General features: G+C 39.3%; 3 protein-coding genes across 3 annotated transcripts; 1 reads left to right on the forward strand and 2 right to left on the reverse strand.

Moving 5' to 3' along the window:
• Positions 1 to 760: 760 nt before the first annotated feature.
• LOC110047696 (uncharacterized) lies at positions 761 to 5,848 on the reverse strand. Its single transcript, XM_089298143.1, has 3 exons — positions 5,306 to 5,848; positions 3,738 to 3,914; positions 761 to 3,390 (listed from the first exon to the last, which is right to left on the reverse strand). Exons 1-3 carry the CDS (start codon positions 5,807 to 5,809, stop codon positions 2,815 to 2,817), a joined length of 1,257 nt encoding a protein of 418 aa, XP_089154269.1. The 5' UTR covers positions 5,810 to 5,848; the 3' UTR covers positions 761 to 2,814.
• Positions 5,849 to 7,991: 2,143 nt separating this feature from the next.
• Positions 7,992 to 11,707, forward strand: LOC149106501 (uncharacterized). Its single transcript, XM_089297362.1, has 2 exons — positions 7,992 to 8,331; positions 8,931 to 11,707. Exons 1-2 carry the CDS (start codon positions 7,992 to 7,994, stop codon positions 11,705 to 11,707), a joined length of 3,117 nt encoding a protein of 1,038 aa, XP_089153488.1.
• A 3,246-nt stretch (positions 11,708 to 14,953) lies between these two features.
• LOC110047607 (putative sodium-coupled neutral amino acid transporter 12) lies at positions 14,954 to 21,423 on the reverse strand. Its single transcript, XM_020753353.2, has 6 exons — positions 21,316 to 21,423; positions 19,785 to 20,180; positions 18,935 to 19,216; positions 17,982 to 18,311; positions 16,982 to 17,083; positions 14,954 to 16,118 (listed from the first exon to the last, which is right to left on the reverse strand). The coding sequence occupies exons 1-6, from the start codon at positions 21,367 to 21,369 to the stop codon at positions 15,927 to 15,929; spliced, it is 1,356 nt and encodes a 451-aa protein (XP_020609012.2). The 5' UTR covers positions 21,370 to 21,423; the 3' UTR covers positions 14,954 to 15,926.
• Between the last annotated feature and the right edge of the window lie 29 nt (positions 21,424 to 21,452).

Here is a 21,452-nt window from a genome sequence, read left to right on the forward strand (position 1 = left end):
ACTGTGCTGGTTTATTTGGTGATGAATTGGAAACAATACACAGACAAAGTCCATTCACAATAAAACCTCGAAAGGGACAATACGCAGTTTTTGGCAAGTCGGCAGGCAGACTTTTGAATTCTATTATCTTCCCTGTTCCAACGCCAAAGACAAAGGGCGTTCTTGTCTTTCCAACGGTTTATGGCAATATTGTGGTTGGACCAACTGCAGAGGACCAATTAGATCGTAACAATGCCGAAATCAATGAGGCAGTTATTGAAAGCTTGGTAACCCATGCACACACCATTCTACCTTCCCTCAAAGAGCATGCTGTTATTGGCACCTATGCAGGTTTGCGACCTGCCACAGAGTTTAAAGATTACTGCATTGACTGTCATCCAGGGGAAGGGTGGATCACAGTTGGCGGCATTCGCTCAACAGGTCTGTCTGCTTGTCTTGGGATTGCTAAGCATGTGGCATCATATTTACCATCTTTTGGATTTAAAAATTGTAATAACCCACCTGTAACTGGTCTGACAGTAGCTGATAAGGACTGGAAGATCACTCATCCTATTACAAAGTTTGGATTGTTGACTGATGATCACAAAATAGATGACTAAAATGAGAACTTGTGAATCAAGCAAAGTACATTTGCATTCTATTTGCTGTAACTGGAAACCCTTTGAGAACAACAAGAATCACCATCAATAATAATGGTGATTCTTGAAAATTATTATTGAAAATGGTGTACTTGAATGTAAAGAGACAAAAAGTACACAAGTTTACATTCAAATAGTTTTATTGATAAAATAACCAAGCCTTCGTGAAGTGGAATATTGTTATTTTAATTTTAAAAAAGTCAGATCCTACACCCTGTCCACTTCCCTTTGGATGGCATGCTACATGGTTGTCTTACCTGTCTACAAGCACCTCGCTCGAAAAAAACACAACATTTTTCCTAATATTCATAATAATTAAAATATATCATATTTGTGATTTTGACCTTCATAAATAAAATTAATTCTGAGGATCTTGGTTTATAAATATAAAGTAAAAGAAAATTTCATATTCTTGTGAAGTAAAATAAAGTGGTAATAAATATTAAAGAGTATGATAACGCAGTGCTATTACTGCCCCTATAGGCAGGCAAATAGATATCTCCCCTCAGTCATGTCAATGCTCACTATGAGAGTGATTTCCACTCACCACAGTGCACCACAGTTAAACTAATCAGTGCAGGAAATTTGGAATAAAAGCTCAGAAATATAGGACATGAAAGGGATCAGTCTCTTTCTTTTCCTGGCAAATCATTTGCGCAGAGGATCTGAGGAAAAGGGGTGACTGCTCACGGTCTAATAGGTCACAAATCCCTGAAGAGAGATGTCTGTACAAGAGGCCACCCAGTGAAGGATGATAACTTTTATTGTAACAGCAGTTCAATAGGTTACTTGTTTGCAAAATAACTGATTCAATTCAGGAAAGTAAACAATAGATAATAATACCATATTAAATGGGTAATTATTTGTATAGAGTTGTGGGTAGTATCATGCTTACTTGTAATTTTAAAACATTTTGACCTGTCTATGATTCACCGAAACACAGCAACGTCAAGTCATAAAAATGAATAATCAATATTTGTAGTACACACTGCCACATTGAATAAGATGTCTAATAAGTTATAAATATATAAATTAGTACATAGATAATGACTTACATTAAAATAATTATCACCAGCATACTTTATGTGAAAATAACCAAGTGGGACGAAGGTAATTTAATGTTCTTTAAAAATTAAATTAAGATAATTATTATGTTAAGTTAATATTACGTTCTATAATAACTTAAAATGTATGAATTATGGATCCCTTAATGCTGTGAGGTGCTGATAATTAATTTAGCAAAAGTAACTCCATTGGCATCAAAGCCATGCAGTTAGACAAACACAAAATATACCTCTGCACTCTCACAATCATGGAAAATTGATAGCTGTTTAAGGCCTAGATGTTTAAAGTGGGATTGAGCCGTAAATTATAGGAATTATCTTAGTAAGTCAAGAGTGAGATGCCCACCTTCTAACTCCTGCACAGCCAACTTATCATTCTGCACAATGTTGTGTCACAACTGAGGAACCAGAGGGACTGCTTGAAGTCTAACAACCTAACCCAGATAAGTGTGCAGTCTTAAATGTAGTTTCATCAGGTTTTTAATGTAACTGTGAACAATATATCTTTGGAGTGGTTTTTCAATTGAGTATTGAGAGTAATTCACATTTGCCTTGGTTTGCATTACTATGCTACATGATTGGCTTTCACATCCAATTACAGTAAAAGGAAAATCAAAACCAAGCATGGCTTGCTCATACAAAATATAATGTTTACCTGTACTTCCCATCAGCTAGATGTGCTCACTTCAGGTTTTGTTGGGTTCTGTGGATTGTCTGGGCCCTTTGTGATTGGCCAGAGTAGTATTACTTAAAATGGTTTTTGCTTTATGACACACAACATCAATATTGAAAACTGCTCTAATCTGGAATAGCAATACAGGGGTGCTTACCATTTACAAAAACCATCTGGTTGGAAGTTTCAGGCATAAACATTAAACAATTAAATGCGATGTTGCGTCAGAGGGAATCGCTATAAAGTATATGCACATCAGCTAGAGAGACTTAAAAGAGCAGAAAAATAGCATCTCAAATCACAGCCCATATTTTCTGAAGCTTCCCAATTGTAATAGCGCGAACCATTTGATTTTCCAACTGGAATTTCCGGTTTTCCCATGTAAATGGTAAGTACCCCAGTTGTCATCTTTCAAGCAGTCAAGCTCTGAGTGGAAGACTCACAACGTCGAAACATACTGGAATGCACATACTGGAATGTGTAAACTTTGATTAGCATCATACGCTACAATTTCAAGTTCATTTGTACAAGGTTGACCATCTGAAGCACTGTCAGCTGCTGCAACTTTCTCTTTCTTAGCATCATATGCAAACCACCATGACGCCCACACAGAGTCTGACACGAGAATCCCAAGGTGAATGATGATCAGTGGAAGACTAATGATGCCTTGTTCAGCGTGGGTAAATGGAAGGTACCCGGCAATCGTCAATGCAACTGCTAAGGATTTCTGACTGGCCATTATCATGACTGACTTCAACGCAGGTCTATCCGGTTTGAGAATGAGGCATGGAGGATATATGACAATGATAAAGAGCAGATGCATTGCTAAACCCCATCCAAGCACAGCAAAAATGCTTCCAACAGAGATTGCGCCAAAGGCTTTTTGCTTACTTGCTTGACTGACCTTCAACCATGGAATCATTGTTAACAGTATGATGCTTATCACCTTAAGTGTGTTGGAGAATTTCTTGATGCAAGGCTTCACATGAGGCACATACCTTAGCCCTTTGCCAACCTGTAAAAAGGAAACAGAAATTACAGTTAAACCTCCACTAATGGCCTCTACAACCTCTCTACAGTGGCCACTTTTTTTGGTCCCATAGGACAGTCCATACATTTTTACTCTTATTTGAATCTCTTTACAATGACCAGCTCTCCACAACAGCAACGGCCTCTAAACCTTGTCCCAACTACTAAAATAACCTCTTGAAAATGGCCAGTCAATCAATGACTGACAAAGGGTTTATACAAAACCTTATTTTTCTTATTGTAAAAGGTAAAAAATAACACACACACACATGTTGCACCCCCAAAAGAAAACAGGTGTCATGTTAAATTTTTCATTTCTTCGATGAAACTTACCAGTAAAGGTAGCAGCACAGTTAATACCAGCTTAATCAACAGTTTCACAGGATCTAACTTTACATTCTCAAAAGCTATTATCCAAGACACAAGTGGCGGAACAGTAAACACGGCAGCCAAATTACAAACCACTGTAAGCATTACAGACAAAGCTACTGCACCTCCTGCTTGGGCTGTCTGTTGGAAAAAAAGAACACTGATTACCCCTATCTGCAACTTCCTTTTACAGCACCATTTCAAATTAAGTGAGAGAGTTATGAGCATATTAAGGGACCTACAATATGGAATAACCTGACAAAGAAGCTTAGAATTGCTATTTTTTTCCTAATTCCTGTGATCATTGTGGAATAACTGACAAATTAACGACAAGTTGCTATCATTCAGTGAAACTGTGGCTTGTTATCTGGGAGAGGGAGTTGACAGCTTTCTGATGTACACAGTCTTGAATCTAAACTAATCACTGGGCTTTGGGGAGAATTACCAGGATCAAATTCATTTTCCTTCATTTTAATGAAATTATTTTCGAGCTTGCCTAGTGTTTTCTTTTGAATATAAGATAAGTCTACTAAGAAACGAAACATGGTCAGACTGTTTGGTGCAAACCTTCATAGCCACCTCTGCTGGAAGGGAAGGAAGGGAAGCAAAGGTGAAGGGTCTCAGATGCCAATATTTGTAAAGACAGATCTAGCATGGTTGCCACAGAACTCACTTTTGAAAATTCCTTGACTTTTCCCTGATAAAAATACAATTTCCCTGATCACATGAATTCAAAATGCCAGACTGATCTAGTAGCGGCTTCTAGCATGAACATACAGCACTGCTTTTGACTCATTCATTACGATGGATAGGCTTTTAATAAATTTTCCTTCTTCATTAAGAAAAAATATCATTTATTTCACAGTAACCGCAAATGTTTCTTCCAGCCTTCTGTGGTATTCAATCAGCTTTGCTAAACTATTTCAATTTCCCCTGACTTTTCTTCAAAGTGTCAATTTTCCCTGACTCAAAATAAAATTCTGGAACTTCTCCCTGACCTTGATTAATTTTTTTCCTGACCATTTCCTGACCTGTGGCAACCCTGTCTAGGGTACCCTGGGTGCCAGAGGGTTTTTGTTTTTTCGTGGTGAAGCCGCTTAGTGAGTGGCGAATCCGTACAAGATTGTGATCTCGATCATGATCTCCATCACGATCTCGATCACTAAGTGGCTTCACCACCAAAAAACCTCTCTGGCACCCAGGGTAGATCCAGGGGAGCTGGGTGTTCAAACCCAAAAAACCTTCATGTGAATCCTCACAAAACCTAACTATGCAGTTGGTGGAGTGATAGCTGGATTCTCAGACAATCCACAAGGAGGCTTGCTCTCAATCCCTCCTCTCTAAGAGGAGGAGGAAGTGGCAGCGAGCGACCTTGGACCATCTGAGAATCAGGCTATGGAGATGAAAGAAGTCATCTGGGGATCGAATCCTTGAACATGTGGTTTCTCCGGTCTTCCCGGACTTCGATCCCCAGCTCTTAGACAACAAACCTAATTATCACAGTGTCATCTAACTATCTATGATTATCTCACCAATATAACTCCACCAGCAATCGTGCACGGTACAATGAAGTAAACCTGCATTCCTGTTTGAAATAACGCCGGTCCAAGAATCGAGCTACCCTCAAAGTTATTTCCATCCGGCGAAGAAGTGCTGTTCGTCGAATTGCCACCAAGATGCTTTGTCACGGAGTAAGGTAACAAACCGGTTAGTTGTCCGCCGATTATCGGCGTAATCAACAAAATACAAACGATTCCCCAGATGAGGGCTTTGATAGATTTGAACGCTTCCTTCAACTCGCCGGTTTTCAGTTTAAGACCGCTATGAAAGAAGATTCCCACAACACAGACATACTGTGTTGGCAATTCGCTAAAGAAAACTCCTGGTTGGGGAACTAAAATTCCAAAAATTAGAAAGAATATCAAGGAAATGGGTAAAAAATTCTTTAACACCACAGCTTTTGCCCTTCTCCATAATGGTTCGCGCTGTTCAGTGGTTTCTGCGGGAGAACCGTCACTTTCTGCCATGAGCGCCATTGAAACTTTTCAACGTTATGACGTAATATCCGCAACCAGACCGTCATCACGGATACGAATGTGTGACATGCATGTGAGCATGATGTCACACAAACACCGGGATTGCGTAAGACACGTTTTGCAACGACCCATAAAATTCTTGATTTCAATTGTGCAACTGAGAAGCGTCTTGTTTTCAAGGTGGATTCCCCACCCCCTTTTCTGGGTGAGACATGGAGAAAACCCGATACTCCTCTTTGCAATTCTCTGCTGGGTTCGTTTGATGAGCGATGAAATCCGCCGCTCTCTCGTTTCAGGTCTCCTCGAGGTCTCCTCCCCGAGAGAGTGCGGGGAGGAGTGCGGGCTCCTTTCCCGAACAACGGCTGGTAATCACCTAGACCGTAAATTTTTTCTCTCCACAAAATACCCTACACGGTCAAAACGGCGAAAGCTGTCCAAAATGTTTTGGTCTGAGTTGGTCTTCTCTCACTCACAGTTTCTCTCGCACATAGTTTCTCTTATACATTTAATTTTGCTAATTTCCCTTTCCCTTCTTTCTGAGTCGATTCTGAGAGTAAGCAGGAAAGGGGAACCAGCTAAATTCTCTGAAGGAGGGATCCTTAAAGTACCCTAAGTTGCTTACGCTATTCAAGAGCCTGGGTCTGAAAACGGTAAGGGGAAAATCGCATAAAAATATTTTGCTCAGGTTTTGACATCGAATTTTCACAAAGCTTCCTAAAATCGATTGTTTATAACACAATTATCTAAATTAAACTATCGAGAAATGCTCATAAATTAAGTAACACCATCTCGGTAGCCACATGTTGCTCTGCGCGCGCAATCAAAGCTCCTTCGGGACTTTTTCGGAAGTTCTTGCGACGTCTTCGAACGTTCCAGGACAGTCTTGGGGAGGCTCGTAAGTCATCGCCGTATTTTGGAAAATTATCGGATATAAATTCGATTCCTTAACTTAATTTATTGTTTCCTGTTTTCCCTTTTTACTGTGTGAATTTACCTCATTAGTGTAATTTTACCCTTTTTACTTACTTTATATTGTGAAGCGCATTTGAACATTACTTTATGGAATTTGCGCTATATAAATATATTATATGTTTTCTTTTAAGAAAGTGAATTTTAAACAGTTGCCCACTTGTTGCTGTGTAAAAAAGAAAAGAAAGTGTAAAAGTTCATCGGTACCATCTGGCAAATGTGCTCTAATGTCATTGTCCATTTGGGAGAAATCTATATACAGACGGCAGCACACTGACAATGGTAACTACATAATTTGAAAAACGATGCGAAGGCTGTGTGAGTTTCGCCGAAAAAAAAAAAAAAAAAAAAACTAGACCAAAAACAACGAAGACAACAACAACGACAACAACAACATACCGACCAAGGCCAACATAAGATCTATGATCTGAGGGTCGTTCAGGAACCGTCTTCCAAACAAACATCACTGACAGGAAGAATTCCGAATCCGGGCCAAAATTCATGACCTCTGCCAGGGCGGTGGTCAGCTCTTGGTCCGATATGTGATGCGGAGAAAGACTGGCACGAGCGCTCCTTCCGTGCTTCCGGTGCCAAAACTGGAAAATCTTCAGAAAAAAGAGACCCTGGGAATGAGAGTCACTCAAAAAATCTTTAAAAAAATTAACCCTCGGAACGAGGGTGTCTCATAAAATCTTCAAACACAAAAAAAGAGAGACCCTGGGAATGAGGTTGAGAAATAAACAGCTCTGATATGTTAGAATGGAATTAGTTAGTCACGACACGTGTCAAGAGTCATTACTTGGTTTCTACACACTACTCCGGCACGAGTTCAATAGAAATAACGAGCTCTGATTCGTTAGAATGGAATTAGTTAGTCACAGCATAACTCCGACACGTGTCTGGAGTCCATTACTTGGTACTACACACTACTCCGTCACGTGCTCAATAGAAATAACGAGTTCTGATTCGTTAGAATGGAATTAGTTAGTCACAGCATAACTCCGACACGTGTCTGGAGTCCATTACTTGGTACTACACACTACTCCGGCACGTGCTCAGTAGAAATAACGAGCTCTGATTATTCACAGAATGAGTAAGAGAATGACTTCAGTAATACGCATTTTCAATCAAATCTAATCAAGCGCGAACAGTTGCTGTCAGTGTGAGTTTGCTCTTTGGCTGTGTACCTAAAGCTCGGCTTTCTTCGTCAAAAATGGGAGCACGGACAACGAAAATGGAGTGCAGAAAAACACAAGGGAATCACCTTGGCGGCTGGCGCCAGAAGAGTCCATTGAAAATGGCAAAGAAAAAGAAAGAAAAGCCTGGTGAAGAAGGTGTTGAACTCAATTTCCAAGGCAACGAGGAGGCAAAGCCGAAGAAAAAAACCCTTCAGGAATTACATATGGATCCACCGCCCGCATTCAGAAAGTTCGAGTCCGAAGTGGATTGGCAAAATATGGATCATGATATTGCTTTACAGCTGTGGGAGGATGTTTTCAAGCCGCTGTATACTTTTTGTGAAGTTCGACGCATCTCAGACCGGCCGTCAGTAAGTTAGCTGGTAAATGTGACCCACAAAGTAAAAACGGAACTTCGGCCCGTTTGTCATGTTTGTTTTTCAGTACTGTATTTTTTAATAACTCATCATGTAAATCAAACGCTACACTTAGATTTAATGTTTATCGATCGTTCCTCATCCTAATTAGCTTTTTTTTTCTTAGATCGAGCAATCTGAATCAGTTCATAGCCGAGTTTAATGATAAATGTTCATACACTTCAGTAATAAATTTATTACCTGAGTTCATGATTTGCGCTGACGAGGAATTCAATTCCTGTAGATACATCAGGTCAGCTACATCACAGATCAGTTTTGCCGGTTTCTTTATTTGCTCCTACGGAACAAAATGTCCACGAGGAATCGAATTCATTTCACAAAAAATGAGTGGCACAATAACTGAACTATTACGTAACTAGCAATAGGCCAGTTTCGAATTATTACAAATCCTACACAATCGCTCCAAGGAGAAAAACAACGCAACAAAAAGATTTGTATTGTTCACTTGTGTTCGACAAGAACATTCCCGAATCTGAATTCATGGATTTTTGTACATGCGTTTGGAATTGGGGTTCGACATTGCTCAATTCACTGCAGGAAAGTCCGCACAAGTTGCGAGAGTGATGAATCAGATGAAGATCCAAATTATGGGAATACGTGAGTGCCGATGGATAGGAGCAGGTAGAATGAAATTGAGTTCAGGTGAAACAGTACTGTACTCATGTCGAGATGACGATCAACACATGCAAGGCGTGGCGATAATGATGACACCAGAGGCAACAAAGGCTCTAATTGACTGGTCACCAATTAATGAGAGAATGATAAAGGCAAGATTCTACTCTAAGTTTGTCAAGCTTACAATGATACACGCGTACGCGCCAACCAACGATGCTGACGAGGTAACAAAAGAAGACTTCTACGGGAAACTACAAGAAGTAGCTGAGCAGGTACACAAACATGATATGTTAATCATCACTGGAGACATGAATGCAAAGGTGGGTAACCTTGTCAATGGCCTTGGAAGAGTAATGGGACAACACGGACTGGGCACGGTTAAGGATAATGGAGAAAGACTGAAAGAATTCTGCGATTTTAATGAAATGGTTATCACTGGAACAGCATTTCCTCACAAGGAAATTCACAAGCAAACCTGGGTGTCGCCCGATGGAAGAACAAAAAATCAGATAGATCACACTCTAGTTAACAGAAAATTTAGAACATCAGTGTTAGATACCAGGGCCATGACGTCAGCAGATGTGGCCAGCGACCATTACCTTGTACGATCAACCATCAGATTAAAGCTCAAAAGAGCAGCGGCGACAGAGAGTACCCAAAAAAAGTTTGACACACACAAACTCCAAAACAATGACATACACAGAAGGTTCAACATACAGCTGAAAAACAGATTCCAGGCACTAGCAGTGGAAGAGCCAATGAATGATGGAAGAGAAGAAGAAGGAGACCAAGTGGAAAGGAAAAGTGAGATATTGGAGAAAGCTTATGTAAAAACGGCAGAAGAGGTACTAGGGTACAAGAAAAAGAAAAACAAGCCATGGTTGAGTCAGGAAACCTGGGCTCTGATAGACCAAAGGAAAGTCATCAAACAGAAGTTAATCAGTGCAAGATCAGCGAGACTAAAGCAGAGATGGCAAGATGAATACCGACAGAAGGATAGGGAAATTAAAAGACAGGTTAGGGTGGATAAAAGAAGATGGACTGAAGAGATTGCAGAAGAAGCTGAAAATACGGCCAAACAACAACATATGAAAACACTTTATACCCTGACCAAAGTATTAAGCAACGAAAGGCCAAGGCAGAGTGCCGCAGTAATGGACAAAAACGGCAAGATCCTTAATGATAAAGAAAGTAAAACCAAACGATTGTTGGAGCACTTCTCTGAAGTACTAAATAGAGAGAACCCTAGTAATCCAGTAAGTGAAATGGAGATAGAACTGCCGGATGAAATAGAAGAAATTGATACATCTGAACCCAGTAGAGGTGAGGTAAGGAAGGCAATAGGGCATCTGAAGAATGGAAAAGCGCCGGGAATTGACAACATACAAGCAGAGCTGCTCAAAGCTGATGTTGACTATGCTACCACTAAAGTCAAGGAGATCATAGACATAGTGTGGAGAGACGAGAAGACACCAAGAAAATGGAGAAAAGGACTGATTGTCAAACTACCGAAAAAAGGTAATCTGAAGGAATGTAAAAACTGGCGTGGAATTACGCTGCTGTCAGTTGTCAGTAAAGTCATGGGAAGAATTGTGATTGATAGGATACGAACCGGAGCAGAGTCGAAACTCAGAAAGGAACAAGCAGGTTTTCGACCAGGTAGAGGAACTACTGAGCAAATTTTCATATTGAGAAATATCATCGAACAGTCAATAGAGTGGCAGTCGTCACTGTACGTTAACTTCATAGATTTCGAGAAAGCATTCGATTCAGTCCACAGGGATAGTCTATGGTTGATTACGAGAAGCTACGGTATACCATCCAAGATAATCAACATGGTGAAAGCGCTCTATGCTGACTTTGAATGCGCAGTAGTGGATGGACACGACACAACAGAGTGGTTCAAGATCAAAACTGGAGTGAAACAAGGCTGTAACATGTCAGGTTTACTATTCCTACTAGTCGTTGACTGGGTAATGAGAAATACATTGCAAGAGGGGAACACCGGGATAAGATGGAAGTTCACCACAAAGCTCGAGGATCCCGACTTTGCGGATGATATAGCCCTTTTATCATCGACCAGGCAGCACATTCAGACTAAGACCGATAAGTTGGCGCATGAAGCAGAAAGGGTGGGACAGAAAGTCAATGTAGATAAATGTAAACTACTGCGAATAAATTCGAGGAACAACGATGTGGTGGAGGTTAATGGACGAGGAATAGAAGATGTTGATAGATTGGTGTACTTGGGAGCTACGGTTTCCAAAGAGGGCGGAGGCACTGAAGACATCCACAACAGAGTAGTCAAAGCGAGGGGGGTATTCTTGAAATTGAAAAAGATCTGGAGTAGCAACAGCATCAGTCGACGAACCAAAGTCAGGCTATATAAGACACTGGTAAAGCCAGTCTTGATGTATGGCTGCGAGACGTGGAAAATGAATAAAAGTGATGAGAATAAAATCGACGTCTTCCAAAGCAGATGTCTTAGACGGATATTTAAGATACGCTGGCAAGAAAGAACTACAAACAAAGAAGTCCTGAAGATGGCTGAGATGGAAAACCTCAGTGAGGGCGTGCGAGAGAGAAGATGGAAATTCATCGGTCACATCATGAGGAAAGAACCAAATAATGACTGCAGAACTGCATTAACCTGGACCCCAGAAGGGCGGCGAAAACGGGGTAGACCAAAGACAACATAGAGGAAGACAGCAGAGAGAGAAAGGGAAAAAGCTGGATGGAAGAACTGGAGTGAGGTACAAATCGCAGCGGCTGACAGAGCTGGTTGGCGGGATTGTGTTGAGGCCTTATGTACCACATGGCACGAAGAAGATAGGTAACAGGTAACATTGCTCAATTCTGTTTTTTCAAATCCTGAGTAACTTATTTGCCTGGTCTTAGTCACTAATTAAGGATACTTTTAAGATTAAGATGACGTCAAACCTGTGAAGTTTTTGCTCTAGTTAATTTCCAAATTGAAGCACTTAAAATGAAAACTTAGCCGAACCGACAAAAATTGTAATATAGTGTATTGTAAGTTATGTATTGTCTAGCAATGTAATCTAGGTTGCTAACTGTTAGCAAGTGGTTTATTGTAAAACTGCTGCAAGTAATGTACCGTCAGAATTGTGTAGTAAGTAATGCGTTCGATTGTTAATGTTAATAAACATGTACCGTAAAACCAAAATAGCCATAACGACTATTACGTCATACTGACGTCGTCTCACTTTCGAAAACACATGGGGAATTGAAATTCTATTGTGAACCAGTGTCAAGGTCACCAAAATTATACTCTATTCTAGACCTAAACGCTCTGATATATGTACCCTATCCTAGAGTAAACTGCTTGAAAGCCATACCCTTCACAGCGGCACATACCTGTATTGCTGGTTTTCAGTGTCACGCAATTCAAAATAGATCAAAATAAATATTAAAACAGGGCAATAGATTAAGTCCAGAATCTGGGAAATGAAAGAAAGTAAATATGCAAAAACTTTCGCCAAAATTCTTGTCACAGCAATTTTTCTTATGCGAGATACGCGGAGAAATTTTTTACCCAAATTTATAGAGATTTGTATGGAGACGCCATGCTGGTGCCCATCCGTATGGGCACCAACTTGGCGGACGGAAACCAACAGAAACATCTGTCACTGAGTTTTGCAACAAAAGCGTGAATTTATCCCTCGAGGAACTCTAAAACATTATAATAATACTTTTTCTAAGACATTAACTGTTGAGATAGCCAAGTTCCCCGAAATAAGTCACTTTTTTAACCATCATGTCAGCTCTCTAGGCCGTCATGGAAATGCCGCGTCACGCAAAAGCTTAGAAATTCAAGCGTAGTGTATCACAAAACCAAGAACCCATTCGAAGCGAAAATCTGTATGAATATTAGTTTTCAGCTGCTCTTATACATCATTAAAGTAAAATCTCAGGAAGATCAATAGTTTTGTAGTTCGAATTTTAGTGATGTCATGTGAAAACCAGCTATAGCCCATATATGGCAGTGCCCCCCCCCGGGGGGGGGGTTGACACGAATTTTGTGTAAACGAGAACGAGGAGAGAATTGAGGAGGAACTGCAAAACAAAATAAAACGAAACAAAACCAAAACGTGCGTTAAGGCTCATCACATATTAATGCAGTCTTAAAACGGCTGAGGGGTTCACCTTGAAATTATGCTTGACCATTTGACATGATTCAGATTTTAAATGTTCAACTTAAAGTTACTTGCAATTGAATAATTGAATTGCACTATGTGTTCATTCTTTGTGTACGAACTCATCGAAACTCATTTATTAAATGTGATTTCTTAGTATTGCATTGCGCATCCCTACTGCGCACGATTTTCGCGTCATTAGCGCGGGCACATGAGCGCGCGCGCGTACAAAACGTAAGAGATTTCCCTCAAACTAAGTTCGATAGCGAAATAAATGCTCCTTTTCTCTTAAACGAGCACGGTGACCCCCACTTTTTTCACAATTTCAATGAGAGCAATATCCTTAATAACTGAGAAAAAAATTAGCAGAAATCTATGGCTACTTTTCTGGCAAATGAAATAAATACTACAGAAGGAGACATAACGGGCCCATCAGCGCATGTCCAAATTATGTTTCCTCTAAAGGATAAAAAATGCACGGTATTTGAAGACATTTTTTCTGAGATGTAGATGAATAAACAATCAAAGAGAGTCAAACTCCGTGTGATATAACACGCTGTATTGAAAAATAATCGAGTTTATTTGTTGCGCACGGAGATTACCAAAGTCACCTAAATAACCGTATTTGTCAGCATTGTGGCGTGAAAACAAGCACGGTGACCCTCCTTGTTCTGTAACAACAGCATACCAAGTTTCATCGGAAATCTATGGCGGGTTCTTTTACTAGGAATCACTTTAACAGCCCGTAACCTCCGTATTACAAAGACTGTGACTTTAAAGGCCTTTACTGAGCTCAGTTGTGTAAGTTTGGGGCAAATGCTTTAATTTAAGTTCTGTTTGTATACTTTTCTGTGTTGAAAATTTGTAAATACCATTATATGTTTTGAACTAAACAGTTTAAATTCTACGAATTTTCACAATGATTTATATTCACAAGAATATTTGAGCCTAAAATCGGCGGAAAATAAGAATATTCAACCTCGGCCGGAAAAGCAATATTCCTATAAAAAAAAAAAAATGCAGTGTATGTATATGATCGTGATATTTTAAGCCGAAATTAACCAGATCTCGGAGAAATTCTCTCGCACCTGCCGTGTGAGTTTGAATCGAGTTACGCTCGACTACTGTGTGTTTGTCGAAAAATAGCCGCCCCTCAATTTATCGCTCTCCTTGAATAATCGCCTTCTTTGAATAATCGCTCCTCTCCCACCCTCCTAACCCTAATTATCGTCCTTCAGTAATCAATCCCTTCTCACTAGACGTAACATTGCGGTAAACGTGAATGCACTCTTTTTTTTTAATACGAGTATTGTTTTCCGGCCGAGGCTGAGAATTCTTATTTTTCTGCCAATTTTAGGCTGAAAATATTCTACGATTATACCGTATGACAATTCTGTTTTCGAACGTATTTGGTGTCTGGATGGTGTAAAAGTAATTTTGGAGCCAGCTTGCGGGCATTAAAGCCCGATATGACGCACATAACTTCTTGCAGAAATGTTTTTAGCATCGAACATACGGCTAGTGCTGTTTTTGTTGCTCTTTGGCTAGTTTTGCCGTTTAGACAAATGGGGCTTTTATACGGTTTAGATAAAAACATCATTGAATTGTATTTACAAATTTTCAACACACAAAATTATATTCTTTTCAACATCTCAGCCTCGGGTCTATTCTTAAAATGTTCTTTAGATTTCGCAAAGTTCAGCCTCGATATTCCTATAAAATATTCTTATATAAAAAACAAAGTGTAAAGTGAACATAAAACTAAGGCTTATGCAATCAAGATGAGAGTCATTGAAAGATGCATTTGTTTAATAAATAATACTTTATATGTTATCAATATATTATTCTGTAAATACATATTGAATATATATTCTATTCATAACTGCATTGGATTTATTTTAGACCTTATTAAATATACTACTAAAAATATTTATTGTGTAATCTGGACCAGATTACACAAATTATGAGAGAAACTTACAGCCTAAATATCAGTACCGACTTCATGGCTGCACCTGCAAAACCGACTTAACGTCAGGGATTGAATGAGAACTGGTGGCATTTCATACTTGGGTTCATTCAAGAAATAGAAAACATGTACTATGTTTCTATCGAGTTTTAGTATAAATCTACTAGCGTTCTATCACGAATGCCGTACTCTGAAAGTGATTGGCTACGCAACTAACTATCTATTCTGTGATAGATAGTGAGTAGCGTAGCAGTGTGCCCTTGTTAACAATCGTATCTATCGCAGAATAGATAATGAGTAGCGTAGCCAATCAGAGAATGGCATCCGTGATAGAACGCTAGTAGATTTATACTAAAACTCGATAGAAACACAGAAAACATGTTTTCTATTTCTTTTAGAAAACACCGCGACGAAAAACAAGAAAACGACTTCTTGGCGTTTTCGAAGTGTCTGTGAAGAGGATTTCGATAAAGTTTTGAATGACTAGTAGATTTATACTAAAACAATTAGATTATTCGCTCTCGATTTCTATGCGTGATAGTTAACTCGGGCTGCGCCCTCGTCAACTATCACGCGATAGAAATCTCGAGCTCATAATCTAATTGTTTAGCTGAAACACGATCTTTAACCAATCAGCGCACATATTTTTTTAGGGGCTGTTTTCTACAATATGGACGATTCCTAACCAACATAACTGAACATCAAGGATCCAAATATTTTGTTGAACGCATCCTAAATATACTCCTTCAATAGCGTCTAATGAATAAGACTAATGAAAGACTAAGGAATCAGATGTTTTCAAAATATTCTTGTCATCAGCACAAAAGCAGCAAACGCCAACGTGAGGTAGACCCAGGCTTTGTGTTGGAAAGGCGACTTGTGATGATGCACCTGTCTCCAGTGGGGAACAGATCTATCCAGCTTGTCTCTAGAGTACAGCGCAAGTAACCCTGGAGTCACAAACATGATGGCCAAGCCAGCAAAAGACCCCTGAAAAATAAATAAAAAAATTAATAACGTAAAAAAAAGATAACTAAATATTACATATAGTTATACAAGTTGAGATAGAAATTACAGTTACTCGAGTTTCACGCTTAAAGTGAAACTTGAGTAACTGTAGTCTCTATCTCAGTTTATATTTTGCTCTACATGAATTTGTATCGAGCACTGCTACGACTGTGTGAAACCACTTCTATTTTCATTGTTTTTTTTCTGTTTATTACATACTTACATGTATTAAATGACTGGGAAAATTGCTTTAATGTGATTGGCTGAGAGTAATTGTTTAATGCAGAATTTAATTTGCCACTTTATGAATGAGTAATCGAAGGAAATCTTGAGCAAGTAAAAAGGATATTTTCCACTATGCCAGATATTTGAAAATTCTATGGTATTTCACTTGTCCATGTTCATGCAGTTCTGCGAAAATTTTCACTAGGAGAATTTTCAAACATCACTCAAAGTGCAATTCCTTAAACTGCACTCACATTCATTCGATTACTTAAGTACGCAAATTGAGAGATTTACATTGGGACTCCTCCAGTTGGAAGCCGTGTTTGAATTGGGAGGTATAACAAAGTGTTAGAAATTGCCTATATCATGTACGAAATGTCATGCCTTTAAACGTTATTCCTGTCACTTTTTTTTAGTTACAACTTTGTAAATGTGATATTTCCATGTAAGTTCATCATTACTCTTGTTCAGTGGAAACAGGATTTGAAGAGTAAAGGGTACCTTTCTCTAACTTTTTGGCCATGCTGGGAGGAAACGTTTACTGCAAATAATTGAAATGTTTAAAAAATAGTAATTCCATCCTAGTTGAAAAGTAAGACTGAAGCAATCACTACACTGACCGTCAACGCAACTAGTTGACTAACATCGTGCACAAATACAGCTATCACTACAGGTGGCATAAGAGCAATCAGTGTAAAGATCTGCTGGCTGAAAAATAACTTCTGAAAAAGAAATAACAAAATGATATGTGGTTACAATAAAGCATTAACCTGAAGATCTCTTTTTGCAACTACACATTTAGAGTTAACACGAATGATATCTGTTATATGGCTTGTGCCTGTAGCAGATATGACACACGCTCTGATTGGCTAGTTCTAGGGCATTATTCTCCTGTAATGCCCATTGGCCAATTACGGGCCTGCAAAAACACATAAAAGAGCCATATAATAAACAACTTATTAACCTCTAATGTTTGGTCCTTAGGGGAAAATCTCAAAACTCGGCCTTTCTGTATTGACCTCCCTCTGTCAATACCACAAGGTCTTGGTTTGAGATTTTCCTGTAAAGACCTCACTCTTGGTTAATAAGTAGTTAATATTTTATTTTAAGCATTATTTCTTTTATTTCTAGAGATTAAGGTGAGCTCTTGACTAAATTCAGGTCCCTAGAGTTGCTTTGTCCTTATTACCTACATGGCTGATTTTGTATAATTTAATTGATATAAGTTAAGCCAGGATAAATTAGTCTAAATGTTGATGATAACCAGCCTGTTGAAAACATTACATTAGAATTATCAATATACTATGATTATCAGTTGGATAACTTTGGTGACAAAGTTTTGGACTTAAATTACTTGTTGCACACAGGCAACTTTCCTCATTTCCAATGGTATCAAGATTGTGGCCTGCAATTTTGTGCGCTTTGCTGCCAATGACATCAAAGGCTGACTGACAAGTTGCCAATGGAAACGGAGCCAGTTGCCCGTGACAAGAACACAAGTTGAACACTAAAACCTGGTCACCAAACTTTCCTCACGCCTTATCAACTTATCAACTTATCTTTTCCATCAACTGATAATCATAGTATGATGGAAAAGCCCTCAAGATTGAGGTAGTTTACCTTTGATATTGGAAAGAGTGCCATCAAATTGTTCCTCAGTGTTATACATATCAAAGGAAAACTGCTGCTTAGTGTAAACACTGGATACAAGCTGAGAAACTTTGCTAGAATGGCAACTGAGTGCTCACTGAAGTTCAATGTATAAAGCTGACTAATAGCTGAAGCTGGCTTGTTCAGGACTGCAGAAAAAACAATGATGCCATTGTACAGAAGGACTATGACATAGTCCACCAAAACAACTTGTAAGGTTTTTCTCTTGTCAGTCAGAGGAAGGATCACGGATGGAAGAGAATGGTGGCACATAAAGGCAAACACTGCCATGCCAAGGAGCTGAAATGTATATTGAAAAGAAAAAAAATTAAATATTCACACCGTAGTCTAGTACACTTTAGTTATGATGCAGTTTAACCTTTTGAATCCATGACCAAGTTATATTACAAATGCATGTCATGCTGCTCAAGGAATCTATGGGTGACAAAAACTGTGCAGAAAATAATTAGATTGGAAATGACTTTTAGGTGCACATCATCCTTTATCTTGAGAAATTGTATACCAGTATCTCATCACACACTCAATCAATTGATCAACTGTTAAAAGTGACAAAAATGTGCAGAAAGTAATTATTAAATTGGAAATGACTTTTTAGGTGCATGGCATTTTTTATCTTCAGAAAATGTATACCAGTTGAGTATCCTATCACACACTCAAAGAATTTTAATTATCAACTGTATGGAAAGTCCCCTGAAATTTGATCCAAAACATTCTAAACTGTAGCTGTGGGCAGTTTGTCTTCAATGACAATCCAGCATCCGTTAATAAGCAGGAATGTACAATGTAGCAAATTTAGGAAGGGTTGTAATAGCAAGTCCTGCCAACTTTTCTGGCCTATACACCTTGAAAAGGAGGCAAACTCGAGATATACATGTAGGTAAATTTTAACAACTGAAAAGTACCTCTTTAGCCTTTGCTGTATCCCACAATATCAACTGATCTGTTGGCACCCTGTTCCCATTAGCAATGTCCAACACTGTCAGTAAAATCATTAACACCATGGCAGAGTTTCTCATCACCATTGTAAACAACTGAAGATAAGTAGTCTTTTGAAAATTGAAGAAACAGAAAGGTCCTATGAACATGATGAAGCCCCAGAGGAAGGAGTAGTATGATATTTGATGGCTTGCACCAGCAGCTTTTTCTAGTGTTGTGGCTACTGATACAGCATAAATTGCTAGATCCTGAAGGAAACGAAAATCAATTATTGGTTAATAAGATTAACGCTCAGATGTACAAAAAAACTCATACTCCCACTTAGTACAAAGGGTAAGGGGAGGGGTGGGGACATGAATGGACCCCCCCCTTGCATTTTCACTGTGATAGTTTATTAGTCTGCATATGAGCCATGTGGCCCATCAGACTGGAGCCTATCCCGGTTTCTGTAGCATGAAAAGACTAGGAGTACTTCTCCCCCCCCCCCCCCCCCTGGATGGGATGCTAGTCTATCACAGGGTTACCACCCAGCATCAAGTTTGCAGGTGAAGAGAGGAACTGTGAGAGAAAAGTGTCTTATCCAAGACCACACAATGTAAATAACCCTCAGGTAGCTCTAAAATTAGGTAATAATCAAACCAGAAGCATATGATATGCTTCTAATCAAACTAAATGAGTGATTTTCAGTCCTTTGCTTTTCTCCTGATAGTTTGACAGAACTGCAGCTCATATTTCTCCCAAACGTCTATTTGTGTTTCAACAACTCAACAGAAGGAGAGAAAATGGTTTTGATTTCTTGTTGTAGATGATACTCACCCCATATAAATACAAACAAAGTACTGCATAAAAGAAAGTAGATCCTGCACTGCCAAGGAACAGTTCTGACATGTAACCCATCTCAAATTTCTGTTCAATTTCAAACAAAGGGGGAGACAGTACATCTGTCTTGACTTTTATACTGTTAGTTTCTCCCATGAGTTCATTCTGAGTGGGGCATCCTTTCGCACTTCCTCTTCTTGTGATTGATTTTGTTCTCCGCCATGCATTTGCAGTTGCAAGCACTTCAATCATAAAGGTAGCACTCATGAAGGCCATAAAAGATACAGTAACAAGACAGAGGACACCAGCAATAACTCCTGCTTTGGCAATAGCTGATGGAAGAGCAAGAATTCCCACACCAACAAGAAGATTGAAAAGAAAAATAGCACCAACCTGAAACAAATATAGAGTTACCATGCATTAACTTTATCACTGGCGGATCTAGAGGAGGGGCCCCAGGGACTTGTTCCCCCCTTATTTTGGGTAAGAAAAAAAAAAAAAAATCACAGAAGAAAGAAAAGATGGCAGGGCAAGCAAAACAAAAACAGGCACCCCCTCCCCCCCCCCCCCCCCTTAGCTCAAGGTCTGGATCTGCCACTGTTTATGTACCAATAAACATAAAGGCTACTCACCCTAGCTAGATGTTTAATGTCTATGTGATGCCATGGCCTCCCTGGGAAAGGGAAGGGATCCCATGTGAAAAGGTTGGGGATGTTCTTTGTCTTGCTTTTAGGGGTCAAATAAAGTTCACACTGCACCCAAGATTTGTCTTCTTGGGGTTTAATGCAAAATTTCTGATTGACACCCTCAACCTTCTCTCATAAAAGTCCTACCCCCCCCCCCCCCCCCCACCCTGGGGCATTTTTTGGGTAAAAATAAGCTTTATATACCTATATATCTTATAAACCAAGTGTAAGGGTTGGGAGAATATCGGTCCAATTCTAGACAAAAGAGACTGAGGGCTGATATTCTCCTGCTACAGTCCTGAGCAAGCCTGGTTAATAAGAGATTTATTACGTGACTAAAACTACCCAAAATTCTTCAAGAGTGATCTTGGGGGATCATTCGGGACAGTGCCCAGTCCGGCAATGGAGCAATCTGATTGGTTGATTTTAGTTATAATTTGCCCCTCAGAACTAACTTCGTCGTGTAACTTCTAGATATTGGAGCTTATTTCAGTAGCTCCAGACTTGGATACGAGGCTGGGACGTAGAGTGACATGAGTAGGGTTTAAGAGTTAAAAGGTGGGAGCCCAGGTTAAAATACTCGACCCACACAGTTTGTCAGAGTTTTATCACGACGACGTCAAACGTGTACGAGTGCACGAACTCTCCCATTTGGCTTTCTGTCGTAAACCATGGTGCGTTGACATAAAAAATGCTATCAATAACAGTTTATAATTCAACTGTGAGAGTTTGTTGATAACTATACATTTCTTTCAGTTTATGAAGCTGTACTAGACTAAAATCAGCAAATTAAAAAAAAATAACTAAGCCTACGGTTTTCACTTCGTAGTTTTCATACACACCGTGGCAGAGTAGCTAGAAGATTCATAAGGACCTCCAATTGATTTTTCAGACATAAGCGTTGTGTTCAAGAGTTCAATTATCACAAAACATCTATGATGACCTATGGTCAGGATTTACTTCGCCATCTTGTCTGATA

This window comes from Orbicella faveolata, unplaced genomic scaffold (assembly GCF_042242905.1).
Source record: "Orbicella faveolata isolate gen_17 unplaced genomic scaffold, um_ofav_v1 contig_3, whole genome shotgun sequence".
Lineage (NCBI taxonomy): Eukaryota > Metazoa > Cnidaria > Anthozoa > Scleractinia > Merulinidae > Orbicella > Orbicella faveolata.

What these genes read in the sequence shown, in the direction of transcription:
- LOC110047696 (XM_089298143.1), bottom strand. Translation starts at nt 5,809, where the DNA reads ATGGCGCTCATGGCAGAAAGTGACGGTTCTCCCGCAGAAACCACTGAA. An exon ending in TTGCTGGTGGAGTTATATTG is followed by an intron (nt 3,915 to 5,305) that starts GTGAGATAATCA and finishes TTTTTCCAACAG; the next exon opens with ACAGCCCAAGCAGGAGGTGC. An exon ending in CTGTGCTGCTACCTTTACTG is followed by an intron (nt 3,391 to 3,737) that starts GTAAGTTTCATC and finishes TCCTTTTTACAG; the next exon opens with GTTGGCAAAGGGCTAAGGTA.
- LOC149106501 (XM_089297362.1), top strand. Translation starts at nt 7,992, where the DNA reads ATGGGAGCACGGACAACGAAAATGGAGTGCAGAAAAACACAAGGGAAT. An exon ending in CTCAGACCGGCCGTCAGTAA is followed by an intron (nt 8,332 to 8,930) that starts GTTAGCTGGTAA and finishes AATTCACTGCAG; the next exon opens with GAAAGTCCGCACAAGTTGCG.
- LOC110047607 (XM_020753353.2), bottom strand. Translation starts at nt 21,369, where the DNA reads ATGTCTGAAAAATCAATTGGAGGTCCTTATGAATCTTCTAGCTACTCT. An exon ending in TTTGTTTGTATTTATATGGG is followed by an intron (nt 19,217 to 19,784) that starts GTGAGTATCATC and finishes CGTTTCCTTCAG; the next exon opens with GATCTAGCAATTTATGCTGT. An exon ending in CACTCTTTCCAATATCAAAG is followed by an intron (nt 17,084 to 17,981) that starts GTAAACTACCTC and finishes TTTCTTTTTCAG; the next exon opens with AAGTTATTTTTCAGCCAGCA.